This window comes from Hirundo rustica, chromosome 9, assembly GCF_015227805.2.
Source record: "Hirundo rustica isolate bHirRus1 chromosome 9, bHirRus1.pri.v3, whole genome shotgun sequence".
NCBI lineage: Eukaryota > Metazoa > Chordata > Aves > Passeriformes > Hirundinidae > Hirundo > Hirundo rustica.
Window position 1 is genome coordinate 18611814 of NC_053458.1, and position 13476 is coordinate 18625289.

Here is a 13476-nt window from a genome sequence, read left to right on the forward strand (position 1 = left end):
CTGTTTCACTGAAGTAGACATGGAAAAGATCCACAAAAATAATAAAATCAGCTGCATTCAGAACCACTGAAATGGTTCAACCACACTGTTTTCAGTAGAAACCACTCTGTACCAGAATATTCCCTGAATGAGGAACGATGCCTGCTCATCAGGAGATTTTTTTAAAAGCAACCACCAAAAAGCCATTTTAGTAAAAAAAGCACCAACTTACTTTTGTTTTCGCAAACTATTCCCACTCAAAGCTTTTTTGAGTCCAGAATGGAAGAGGTAAAGCCCAAACTTCAGGGCAGTGGAGAGTTACAGACGTGGGAGGGCAAATTCTTGCCACTTCCAAAAATCAGTCAAAGCAGAGTCTGGAGCTCGGCTGGTCCGCATTCTGGGGAGAGTCCTTCCCCAACAGGCTGTGGACTCTGCAATACAGCTCTTCCTCTCATGCTTTTCAAGTTCACCAGAACCACCTCTAAGGTCATTAACTGTAACTTCTAAGGGAAGGTCATTAACTGTGGGGATTCCTGGTTAATTGAGAAAATATGTTACCAAACGCAATTCAGATAAAATCACAATTTCATTATATGCACACTATCAACCAAAATGTATTTAAAGCAGACATCTAAAAAAATTACACTACATATGAATGAAAAATTATTTTATTTAAAAATACATTATACAGCAGAGTGTCTCTCTTTTTGTTTTCTCACTGCTGGTTCACAGAGATAGTATGATAAATTTAACCCAAATATTTGACTGGGAAAGATCCTGAGAAAGAGACCAGTTACAAGCTGATGATGTACAGTACACTGAAAAAGAGTCATCTCTTTTAACATAAAAGAATTTCTTGGTAATCTTATAAATCAGATATAAAAAATGCAGATTTGCTACCATGCAAAAGTGAGTGAAGATTTCATTTAAATCTGCACACAGAGAAATCATTAGTACCTTGGAACCTAACTAGCTAGACTAAGAGCAGGGTAAGTGAGCTTAACACGGTGATACAAACTTTGGATCTACTACAATTTTGTAAACACAGTTGATAGTCTAATAAAGGTGGATTTTCAATCATCTAAGTAACCTAGTTGTAGCTAAGGACTCTATTCTAGGTTTTTTTCTCCCCACAGATATATTTCTTCAATCTCTTAATTCTCAGCTTAGCACAATGACTTCGTGGCATATGCTCTATTGCACTCAGAGATGACTTGGCCTTGCCCTGTTTGCCAAGCGCTCTTTAGGTAGTTGTATTTTAGTGAAAGCAGAGCTTAAAACAAAAATTAAAAGCATGCATTACCTGATGACTACGTGAGAATGCATTAAAATTCATCATAGAAAAAATATACCTGATTCTACATCCTTGTGTTTCAAACATACTCTAACAATGATTAATGCACAGGAAATACACTGAACTCTGGAAAGTTTAAGGCCTAAAATGCTCAACAGCCTGCACTGACCAATAGTATTCTCAATGTTTCTATAGTGCTAGTATTTTATCAGCTCTTGCCAGAGGGAAACTTTCTGGCAGATGTTGAGAACGTCTTCAGTATTTATAATGTTCAGATGCATTTGGTGCTCATTTTTTATAGGACAACTTCACTATGAATAGTCAGCAAGACTCTTCCAACGGGGAGGCTTAATCTGAATATTTACAGCAATAACAGAGATATGGTAACATTAGCTGACATCGAAGAAAAATCAATTCATCAACACCACGCAGATTGGCAGAGGATTTTTTTTTCCTTGTTTTTAAGAACATGAGCCTCAAACACAGAGATAAAAAGCTTTGTAGAGAGAAAGTCTGCCTGTCCTGGTCACTTAGGCTGAAAAAAAAAAAATATTTGAGCCATTTTGGTTTTTCCATGAGTTTTCCATGAAAATGGAGAGTAGAAACTAAAAAGAACTTTTCTCGCTAAGCTGGTGACCCTCTTCTTATCTTAGCACCCATTCTCCCAGCATAGTATCAAGGGAGTACAATAATCATGAGAAGATGCAGGCTGCCATGAATAATTTGTTTAAATGATTTATGAATAGCACGGCTTCCCATCAGATATGCTAAGCTAAGAACAGAGCCCTTAACCTTTCATGGGATGTTATTAGTAATAAAGAATATATCAAAGATCAAACTTTCTATATTATTCTCATTTCTTTTAACCTAGATACATATATGTCATCCAAGACATTCAAGAACTACAAAACAACAATTCAACTACAGTTATGTCAGGAAAATATCCAAATAAATAAACTTTTAATTATGATACAATACTTATTACAGTAAAAATTGGCATTTTTTTTTCTCTTCAAAAGCAGAAGCACCAGTCTTACATATAACATACTGTTTGAATGATATCTTACAGGGAATACAGCGTAATACAATGTGCAAACAGCATTTTCATACAGAACATAATATTTGCTAGTTTTTATACACAGAAATTGCCTCAAATGGAAACAAGTTCATGCTGAATTAAAAATCTAGATTTTAAAAATCAAAGTTAAATCAAAATACAAAGTACTGTTGGAATAGGTACATGAACCATTGAAAACAAGGAGAAGCCAAAATAGAGGGTGATGTCAGATAATTAGTGCTCAGTTTGTCCCATTCCATCATAAAAGTAAACAGTTAATATTTTTGCTAGAAAGTAAAGTGACGTTCTAATATTTAAGAATTCTTCAAAATGTTGGTATCATTTTAGTGATGTAAAAATCAAGTCAGAAATAGGACTTCTAAAAATTTCTTATTTTTGATACACTGCAAATATCATGTGTGGGCTGTGAAAAGGGATGAAGTCCAATGGAGTGAATATACATCAGCGTCAACATCATGTGACTTCTGCAAAGGCCGTGATGTGGTTCTACGAGTTAAAGGAAAAACAAACAGATAAAAACCACAAAACCACACAGATTAAAAGTAGTCACCACTGAGAAAACTTTTGCCTCCTGTGCTTGAAGGGCAGCCTGGTACTTGGAGACTATTGCAGGATGGTGTAAATAAAACTGGTTTTCACTGCAGTGCCCTCACTCACTCCCACAGCAATTCTTAAATGCTGAAAGACTGGATAGGGAAGTACGCTGGACAAAGTAATTACGTATTAAGTAAGTAATACACTTTAATTTTAGATGGTTTAAGTTTGTTTTAAATTAAGTTTAATTTTAAATTACATGTGAATAATTGAGTTAACTGTACTTTTATTGCTATGTTATTCATAATTGAAAACAAAATTCCTAGAAATTAAAACGACAGTTTCTGACAGATAATAATACTCTATTTCAGTGTAAATACAATTTTAATATTAATTTTTTTAAGATTATTTTTTCGCCATGAGCTCAATGGCACTGAATCAAGTATCACAATGCTTAAAATCAAGTGGCATTTGGCAGTTAAGAACTCCTATTCAAATTTTTTTTTTTTTTTTTTTTTAGAATTACCAGTGTCCAGTTACAATCTAAGAACATCTTCCTTTTTCCCTCAATGGGACAATTCTTAGCAACACTGAGATGTGTACTGGAACATGAACATTCTATGTGCAACTCTAAAGCCCTGCAGCACCCCAAAGAGCTTGGCTACTTTTTCATACTTGAACCTAAGCAAGTGACTCTGCAGACATCTGAAGAGGAAGGCAAACCACACAGTGATGTGCAGGATCCAGAGAAAGCGTTACTTCCCTTTGGCACACAGTGCCTTTGACAGCCACCATTTTGTACAAAACACGCAATTGTGAAATTAGTAAAGGGAACCTCGATATCAAGCCATGTGTTTGTTCCCAAACACAGAAATGCACAGAGGGTAAAACACCAAGCAAAGCACTGCATATTTTTCTCATCACTTTGCCTCCAAGGGCAGATTTAAACTCAGAAGAGAGGAGATGTGACCTGAAGAGGAGGGGGATGTAGATAACCTGGGGAGAGTGTGACCTCCCATATTTTGCTTAAGGGAAATCCTTCCGAAAATCTCATCACACAGCATAAAAAGTGCTGGAGTGAAACAATGCCCACCATGTAAGTTTCTATTTCTCAGTTCTTCTTTAAACTGCCTGAATATTTGTCTGTCAGTCTGAGCAGGGGAGAAAATCTTTTCACATTAGAGAGAGGAAATTAGAAATACTTTGATTGGAGAGCTGCCCTTTATGCCCCCATGTCCAAGCCAGGCTGGCGGCTTTGCTCCCACTCTCACTGTGCCGTAACTGTACTGTGTCCAGGGGGAGAACCTCACTTCCACCTCCCCTACAATATGCATTTTAGCTCTGGCAATGTTCTTGCTGTATTTTATGACAGCTTTCATAAAAGAACACTATTTAACAGCAAGCATCTACATATATTCTTCCCCAAAATGGAATTTATGTATTTTAAATAAACAACGATTATTAAACCATAGCTAGATGTTTAAAAAATCATTAGGGGGAAAAAAAAAAAAATGAATGCAATTTTATATGAAAAGGTTTTCAGTAAAAAATAGTGACAAATGCTATTGCTTGCAGATTTTTATTCGGCAGAAGAAATGCAAAATTGGACTTCCTAATTAGAAAAAAAAATCAACTCCAAGCATCTTGTTTAGCTCACCATCTTCTGTTTTGAGTACACAGAAGATGATGCAGAGGGCAAACTCAACAACTCTGGAGTTGATGTGAGGCTATAATGACATGTTCCTCATAGTATTTACTTTATTTTCTTTATTTAGACCTCAAAAGTCATCCTGTCAACCTAAACTATCCTCAGTCTAAAATTATTCACTTTTTTTTTCATAAGATGGTCTAAAAATGAGGAATTGGAGGGAAAAGAAAGAATTCCTCTTTATTTTAATCAATTCTTTCAAGTCCTGCTACATGCTATCCCTGTCTCTAAGCAACACATATTTGTCTGTGATGCAGAGAACCAAATGCTCTTTCATATGGCATTAATTCAAGAGTGGATAACGATTATTTAGGGAAAGGAGAATGTGGTTCACACTCCTGCCAGCTATACTTCCAAAATGAGCAGGCCACCAACCTGGGAAGACAAGCAGAGCATGGGATATAATAACACAGAAGAAAATCCTTCTTCTTCAATAAGCCCTCAAAGAGAGCTGCTAAGCTGCTGATCATTGACCCATCGATTTGGACCCTACTGAAGGCCTGTCAATTCATTTCCAGTGGACTTGGCAGGGTGATGCATAACTAGGTCAAAATTAATCACTTGCTGATGGCAAGAATCACTGATACACATTCATGCAACTGTCTGGTTACTTGTGTTTTTGCATGCTATCGTCTCAGGCAAAACTACAAACAAGCCTTGCTGAGACTCTGCAGAAAAAACCCCAATCAAACAGCATCCCTCTGGAAGAACTACATTTCAACTCTTTTACTTCTGCTTAGATTTGCTGTGACAAGGGTCAGAGTGAGATACTAACTACTGTCAGCAAACAGATTCACACAGATGCAAGAAGACAAGCAAAAAACCATGCACAAGACTTCAGCTTCTCCAACTCCATGGGAAATTATTTTCCCTAAAGTTCTCAAAAGAAACAGAAACGCTGAGGGTCTGCTCAATGGCAGTGGTCTCACAGGCAGGCAGACCAGCATTGTAGCATCCATTCCAGGAGGACACTACCAGGCTGTTGAGCAAAGCATGCATCGTAACTGTGCTCTCACACCACTAACAAAAAAGGAAAGCCAAAGGCTAAGCCTTGAGTGCAGGTTGCTGGGGGAAATAATCCACACCTGTAAATTAAATTTTAATTAATTTCTGTTGATAAGCAATGCTATAATGTCAAAGCATTGAAAAATATATTAAACTTTTTTCTGATTTGCAGTTTTCATTATATATATTAAATATTTTTAGGTTTTTTTCCTTTTTTTGCTTTCTTTTTATCAAAACACTTAGAAACATTCAAAAACAGTCATCATCATCAAAAGAAGATTTTTCCATTTTTGCAAACAGGAATTCATAAAATCGTAATTTTTTCCCACAGTAGAGTTTGTAAAATAGAAAAATACCGCTGTGGTACTTTAGGCAAATGATAATTGATCAAACAATAATAATAATAATGTTATCGTACAACTCTGAGTCAGCAGAGTGTATTTTCTGCTCTCGCTGGAGAAATGAGAGGTGGAAGTGCCCGCGCAGCCCCGCACGGAAGGTGCGCTCCTGCGCCCATAACGTTACTGCCTTGGAGCAGGGGCTCGACAGCCAGAACCGCCTGAGGGTGCGCGTGCGGGGGGAGGCTCCTTGCAAAGCGTCTTCTGGACTGTGCCTAACGCCTCGGTTCTGTAACACCTACAATACGTACGTTTGAGGAGGTCACACTGAATATATTGTTCCACTTCCCATGTTTAAGTATTGGTTTATCTGAGCATTAGATGTAGGGATCACCGTTTGCATTCAGTCAGAAATAATTCTTGTACGATCCCCCAGAAGCATTTAAGCAGAAGGGTAGGACATGAATACAAATTCAAGTATTTGACATTGAAACAAAACTGCTTATGATTTTTTATGAGCTGACTCTCCTAGGTATGCGTTTGTGGTGTGTGAGTGTGAAGCAAGGTTGTATTGTATCTCCTTTATAGACTGTACTATCAAGAGAAAACAATCGGCCCAAACTGCCTATAAGCTGATTGCCCTGGTAAGCACATGGGCTCTCATCAGATCACCCTGCAGAAACAAGTACGGACACCTAAGGATGCTTTTGGACAAAACAATTGAAGACTTGGTACCAACATGCTTAAGTTCAAGAAAAAAGCAGTAACACAGAGAATTAAAATTTTCTGACATTGTGAAGAAGGTATTCTGTGCCTCGTGAGTAATCAAGATGAAGTAAACAGAAAAAAAAAAAATCTGAAGAGAAAAGCTTCCCCAGTCTTAAAAATACTAGCAAAATTCACTGCAATATCTACACTTACTATTGCTAGAATGCTTTATCACCATCAGTACCTTACACATACATGATAGAACAATAATTGCTGTGTCAAACTCAAAAAGATTTCTGAGACAGTTGACCCTGATAGTCACTAAAACTGATATGACGGATAACAAGAATGTCACATATTGCAAGAGGAATTCCGAACACTTATGGCCATTAAATATTGGAAATGGCAGAAAGAGAGAGCACCTAATCTTCCTCCTTTGAGTTCAGTCATGCTGGATAGCCAGTCCTACAGGGGAGAAAGAAACTTCATCGTAACAAGGAACAGTGACTATTTGGGAAGGTTTGGACACTGCTGACAGAAGCAGCAGTATGAAGGAATGCCAAGTAAAAACTCCGGGGAATAAATGCAGTTTTAGCTGTCAAACAGAGCACTGCCAAGAACCCACTGTGCAAATAACAAACACTGAATAGCTACAGAAAGCACTGATAATCACACACAGTAATTACCTCATCTCACAGGAGATGAACCGTGGTGAATCTCCTAACCCAAACTTCCTTCTGAAACCCTCTATCTCAGTATTCTATCTACTGCCTCCATTAGTCTGAAATGTTCCATGTTGTATTTGATTCTTTCAGAGCTAGAATACTTATAAAAAATAAATAAGACTAGCAGAATCATAAGCTACTACATGATGGATAGGAGACTTCTGTAAGCCCTGGCCAATTTCAGGTGACTCCTGCAGGAAATTATGTCAGTCTCCCCTGAAACAGGAAACAGTTTGTAACTGCACTTTCATGAAGCTGAACCTTCAAACCCTTTCAGGTACTGTCCAGAATATCTCCATGTCTCAGTATTTCTTGCAAAAGAACAGGACTCTCTAATCTTGACTGGTAGGATGACAGCTTCCTCTCTGTAGGAGACTGCCAGCTGACTGAAACACCAATTGTCTTGAACACAATAAAGGAGGTCAGAGACAGAAGAGAATAAGAAGCAGATGGGTGAGTGATGAGGTTTCTTGGCTTTCATTCTTTTCATTAACTCTGAAGATGATTATAGTTAATGTAAAAGCACAAAGTCTGCACTGCTGAGCAGGCTCTGGGAAGGTTCTCTCAAGGAGACACTGCACCTACAGCTTTATTTGTCTGCATAAATCATCTGCATGCACCACAATGAAACAGAAGTGTCATGCAAAGAGTAAGCTAACCTTGTCTCTAAGCAGCAGCAGCTCAATCTGGAGTATTACAAGAACTTATGCCTATTTAAGCGCACTTCAGACGTAGCTAGACCTCCACCAGAACTCAGACAGTGGCAGCACGTTGAACATGTCAGGAGCAGTTGTTCTCCGTGGAGAAAGCACTGGAATACCAAGTAACAGATCTGGAAACAGCGAAGTAATATGCTTCCAGGTCTGTACAATGCACCATGTACTGAATTTATTACCAAATAGCAGTGAGTGGGGTCCTATCTGGCAGGCATTTCTAATGAAGCCCTTCTTTAGGGCAGGGGTTTTTAAGTGCTTGCTCCCAGATACCTATATAGTTATTATTTTTCAGTACCAGTCACAGAGTTGCATTGCTTCACACTTGCACTGCCTTAGCCTTTGATAGCTTCAGACAGTTAGGATCTGTGCTACTCCCAGTAGCTATTACTGACAGTAACCTGTCTTTAATATTGGCACAGGGGATGACAGACTGAAAATAAGGAAAAACAGTTTTAAAATAAGCAAAATGTATCTATGCAAAAAATAAGCAAAATCCATGTGCATTCAGAATATTGAACTGGAACAGTACTAACTGAAACGTAGTGAAAAGTAACTCATGTGTCTAAAGAAGAAAGATGCAAATAGCACACAAATTATTTAGCATCATTCTCTCTCCACTGGAGCACAAATTACGTAAAATAATAAGGGAGTTTAAAAAAAAGACTAATTCAAGAATTCTTGTAGCAAAGGTAGTTAATTGAGATTAGTTAACTTAATTTAGACCTTAGTTCCCTGAAGTATTATTCTTAATGACTTTTATTTAATAGGGTTTGTCTTCTATCTAAAACTTTAGATTAAACAAAAAAAATAAATTAGATTTAAAAAAAGATAAAAATATCCAGAGAAACTCAAAACCTAAAGCACTCACATGTAAGTAACTTCTTCATCAATTATTTGCTAATTCAATTTTAAACTTTCTGGAAGTGGAAACGGAAGAAAGCATTTCCAAGCAATTAGCAAAGTCTTCACCTTACTGTCCTTGCATCCCATCCTCTCTGTCTGAAAAGGAGAAAGGCTTTGCAACACTGACAAAGGTGAACCCATAAAATGGGATCTCCGTAAGTGGTATCACTTTGTGGCCAGTCCCCAGTTTTATTACCTAGAGAGAATTTGCATGACAGCAAACAGCTACCATCTACTGCCACAAGAATATGGGTTCAGAAGGAAAGAAGCTCATCCAGATCACAGAGTCCTGGGCAGTTCACAAATGGCAGTGGTTATGATCCTCAAGCAGAGCAGACGTTATTCCTGCCACCATCCTTCCACACTCTCATAGCTTTCCCCACAGCATCTCAAACTAGGCAAAGTCTCAGGAAAAGAACATTGCTGATCATGAGTGAGAAGTTCTCAAACCAGGTAGAAACATGAAGTTAACATGAAGTCTTTCTCCCCAGAAAAAAAAATTAATTAAATTTCGATATCCACAGAATATGTATTATTACCTATGATGGCTTTTGAGCCAAAAAAAAATGCTTCTATTGCATGAGAGCCTAACACATAAATAAAACATGCTCTTATTAATGTGGTATGTTCCAGGCCAGCTGACAGCTTGTTTTGTTTTGACATTTTACAGAAAGTTTACTGAATGGATTATTTTGAAGATACACATTCATCATCTAAATGCTTGTTCAAGCAAATGAGACCCTGACCTCCATACGACAAGATATCAGTGGAAGTAACTTAGACATATTTGGTTCAAAAAATCCATGTTAGGCTATTCTGAAAAGAAATCTTCTTTCCCTTCAAGGAAAGGAATAAAAAAGCCAGGACTAGCAGTAATTCTTACTAAAGGACAACTTCACTACTTTTACGTGATAAGACAGATTGAGAAGTGGTTGAAAACCTTTCTTCTGTTTAATATGAAAAAAAAAATTATCAGAATTAATCTGTAGTTAAAAGAATACCATAGAAAAATATTTTTGGTGCCCTACCCAGTGTAGAATAGAATTGTTTACTATCTTCAAATATGGGGATAACTCAACAGATTTTAATGAATAATGACATATAAAGTCATTAGAAAAAGTAAAACTTCCTTTAAACTTTGCATTACTAGTTCAAAGTTCCCCTTGGTAAAAATGTCTAAAATATTTTCTGTATTTTGTTATACTTTCTATTTCAGTTTTTTTTTGCTCATAAAATTAGTCAGTCTTACCTAACACATAGTACAACATCATCTTCAAAAATATAAATTCTTATGACAGTAAACTAAAATAGATTCCATTAATACTTAAGCAAATACTTAAGGAAAAAGTCTTGGCATACCAAGGAGACTCTCCCTAGTGCGCCGTAGTCTAAAATCCCTTGTGCTCTGAGAAGAGATCACAGGGTTAGTGTATGTGTGTACTGTATGGCCCATTGCTACTCTCCCTTCCAGGTGGGTGCCCTGCCCTGGGGCTAGCACGTGTCTCATGCCAGAAGCCCCACAGCTGATGTAGAGGGACTGCATCCCATGCTCTACACCAGGCTACCAAAAACAAATAGGACAAATGCCACTTGTATATGAACTGGAAAGCCCCTCGGGCCAGACTTGCATTCTAAGCGTTCTAAGAACTTTCTACACTCTGTGGACTATCAGGCAGAGTATTAATCACATTTACTTGAGGAACACAAGGGAAGAGGGCCTCAGATCTACTCAGCCTGACTCCATGGGCTTAGCAACAGCTACGGCAGTGAAATGACAACATGAAGAGCCTCACAAGGGATGTCACTGAATTAAATTCTTTCCTTCTTTCTCCTTCACCAACACGTTTCTTTATTTTAAATCTGATTACCTTGGCACTCTTGTCAGAACAGTTTGTGATCGTCCTTCCACGAAAGCTACGTTTCATTAATTGTTTTTTAAAAAGTCAGACATTACCTTTTCTAAAGGGCTTTCTACTCTGGGTATGCTGATCATGGGCATCTGGGTCAGGTTATCCAGATGAGAATGTTCATGTTCTGGCTGACGTCCTCTGAAGTTATTTACCACACAAACAACCTAGAGAGGATTAGAAGATAAACAGAATACCAAAGAAACAACTCACTTTTTCAAGCTTTGATCCTGACAATTATCATTAGGCAAAAATGACACTAGCTTTAGTCACAGCTTTACAATAGAAACACGGAAATGTGAAGTTCATGTTTTACAGAACATCCTTAATATTTCAAGACAAAAGACTTCCTACCAACTTATGGGTACATGCACCATTTGAGAACCAAAAAAACCTCTTATCTGAAAGAAAATCCATTACTGAAGCTGCATAATAGAACACCAATTATTATCAATGTCACAAAGAGATGTTTTGCAGCATCACAGGGCATTAACTTTAAACTTCCTGGGAAGGCCAGTGCCATCTCAGTTTTGATCTGCAAACACTTTCTCAAATGAAGAGTAATAAAGGGAATAACAAGGCAAGGATCATGCCCAAGTCTGAATGCAACTTCAAATCTGCTCAGAGCAGCAGATTCTCACACAGTGACTTAGAAATGTGATGTCTAACAGTTTGTGCTTCTACTAATTCCAACGCTCAGCTAAGCAGCAACATTTGCCAACTGCATTTTCTTCAAAACACAACTAAATTTGATGTCATGCTACTTAAAGGAGTTTATACATGACAAAATATGAGAAAAAATGCTGGGACAGATTTCCTCTCTATTCTGTTCTCTTTTATTAATTTAGGGGCATGAATAGAATGGAAAACTTAAATGTGAATAACCAAATGTAACTCCTGGACACCTAATGTGGAAGAGAATGTTTGGGAATGCAAGGATACATATTTTAAAGGAGACTTGCAGCTACCATTGCATGTCTAGAGGAGTGAAAACCCCCACCGCAGCCATCCCTGGGAGGGCTCTCAGCCAAGCCATGCTTTCAGATCCAGGATCTTGAGACCAAGACCCTGTGATCCAAGAGTCAGGCTCAAAGTGTTTTCATGGGGAAAAAAATTCAAAGGTGTATTTAGTATTATTACAAGCTGCCAGGCAGACAAACCTACAGGCATTACACAGCAGTGACTGCTCTATTCTACAGTCTTGCACTGCAGATATTGGTGAAGGTGATTAATAGATTAGAAATAGTTTTATGACACAGACAGTAGTCATTGGCAACTGCAATTAACTGTCTGGTATTGGAACACAGCTCCAGAAAAGGAAAAGGCTAAACAAAGATTTTTTGATACAGAATAATATGAAATTTCAACACAAATCTGATTCGCTATGAAATAAATTCATTAGTGTTACTGTAAAGCCAGAAAAACAAATGCTACCTATTCTCTGATCGGTGTGGGTACCATTATATCAAATTTAATACTTTATATATTAAATAATAACTATGTGTTATTTTGAGGAATATATACTTCCTGCAAGTAGGCCTCGCTGCAAAAATTACTGTTTGAAATGCTACAATCTGGTTTATATTGAAGTCAAAAGAGATAACTGGATCAGTCCTTTCTTGACTTTGCATTTCTGAGTATATGCAAATATTACTAAGGAAACTCATGACTAATTAAAAAACCTAAGAAACATGTCTTTTGTTATGTAGTTATCTGAAGGCTTTTTTACAGATACAAACTTATACATTGATTTTTTTCAAACAGAAGTGACACAGACACACACTTACCAAAAATACTGCTATAGATATTCCAATTACAAATCCTGCTATTACATCTGACCAGTGGTTTCGATACTCTGCTACTCTGTTGATTCCAGTAAGGAAGGCCAAGCACATTAAACCCAAACACAGAACAGGTTTTGCAAGCCTTGTTCCTCTGGCTTTCACTGTGTTGGTGATATACATCTGAAAATTAAAAAGGTAGAAAGTGTAAGACTGATGGATATCTCCCACTAATTGGTGATTAAAAGCTCTGTATTTTATTTGAATAGACTATGGGTATTTGGTGCTTTTTTTTCCAGAGTCAGGGGAGTGTATAAAGAAACTAGGAAGCAGAGTAGTAGATAAAGTCATCACACTCTTTTCCTAGGGACATAGAAAAAGAATCAGACCATACAGCAAAACTGCATTTTACATTAACCTGAAAAGCCTACAGAAAACCAGGCAAATTGGAAAATCCTATCCAATTACTCTCATTACTCAGTATATTCATTTATTAATGCATAGAAGAGACTGATTTTTCACTGTGCAGTGTTGACAGTAACAGAGAAAGATCTTTACCCTGAAGTACTATTAGTACTATTACAAGCTGCCAGGCAGAGTAAGAAAGGGAATACACAAAGACCTTGTTTTTATTAGCAAAAGCCTTTCTTCCTTATACACCACTTCTTCATGTGACTAATTAGTGATTTGTCAAAAATCACTGATTTTGAAAAGGTAAAAAACATGTCAAAGAACAGTGAAAATTGAATTAAATGCCAGCATCTACTTGTATAAATCTACTGTAATAGTTTCAACCAGTG

At 37.3% G+C, this 13476-nt stretch overlaps 1 protein-coding gene across 3 annotated transcripts in view; it reads right to left on the reverse strand.

The window, feature by feature from the left end:
- Nucleotides 1-631: 631 nt before the first annotated feature.
- PLPPR5 (phospholipid phosphatase related 5) overlaps nucleotides 632-13476 on the reverse strand; it is a 79154-nt gene continuing 66309 nt past the window's right edge. For all 3 annotated transcript variants that reach the window (XM_040073615.2, XM_040073613.2, XM_040073614.2), the window contains 3 exons: nucleotides 12683-12859; nucleotides 10943-11062; nucleotides 632-2837 (listed from right to left, as the gene is read on the reverse strand). In XM_040073615.2, coding sequence (XP_039929549.1) covers nucleotides 2805-2837; nucleotides 10943-11062; nucleotides 12683-12859 — 330 coding nt within the window. In that variant the 3' untranslated portion in view covers nucleotides 632-2804. The remainder of the gene's footprint in view (nucleotides 2838-10942; nucleotides 11063-12682; nucleotides 12860-13476) is intronic.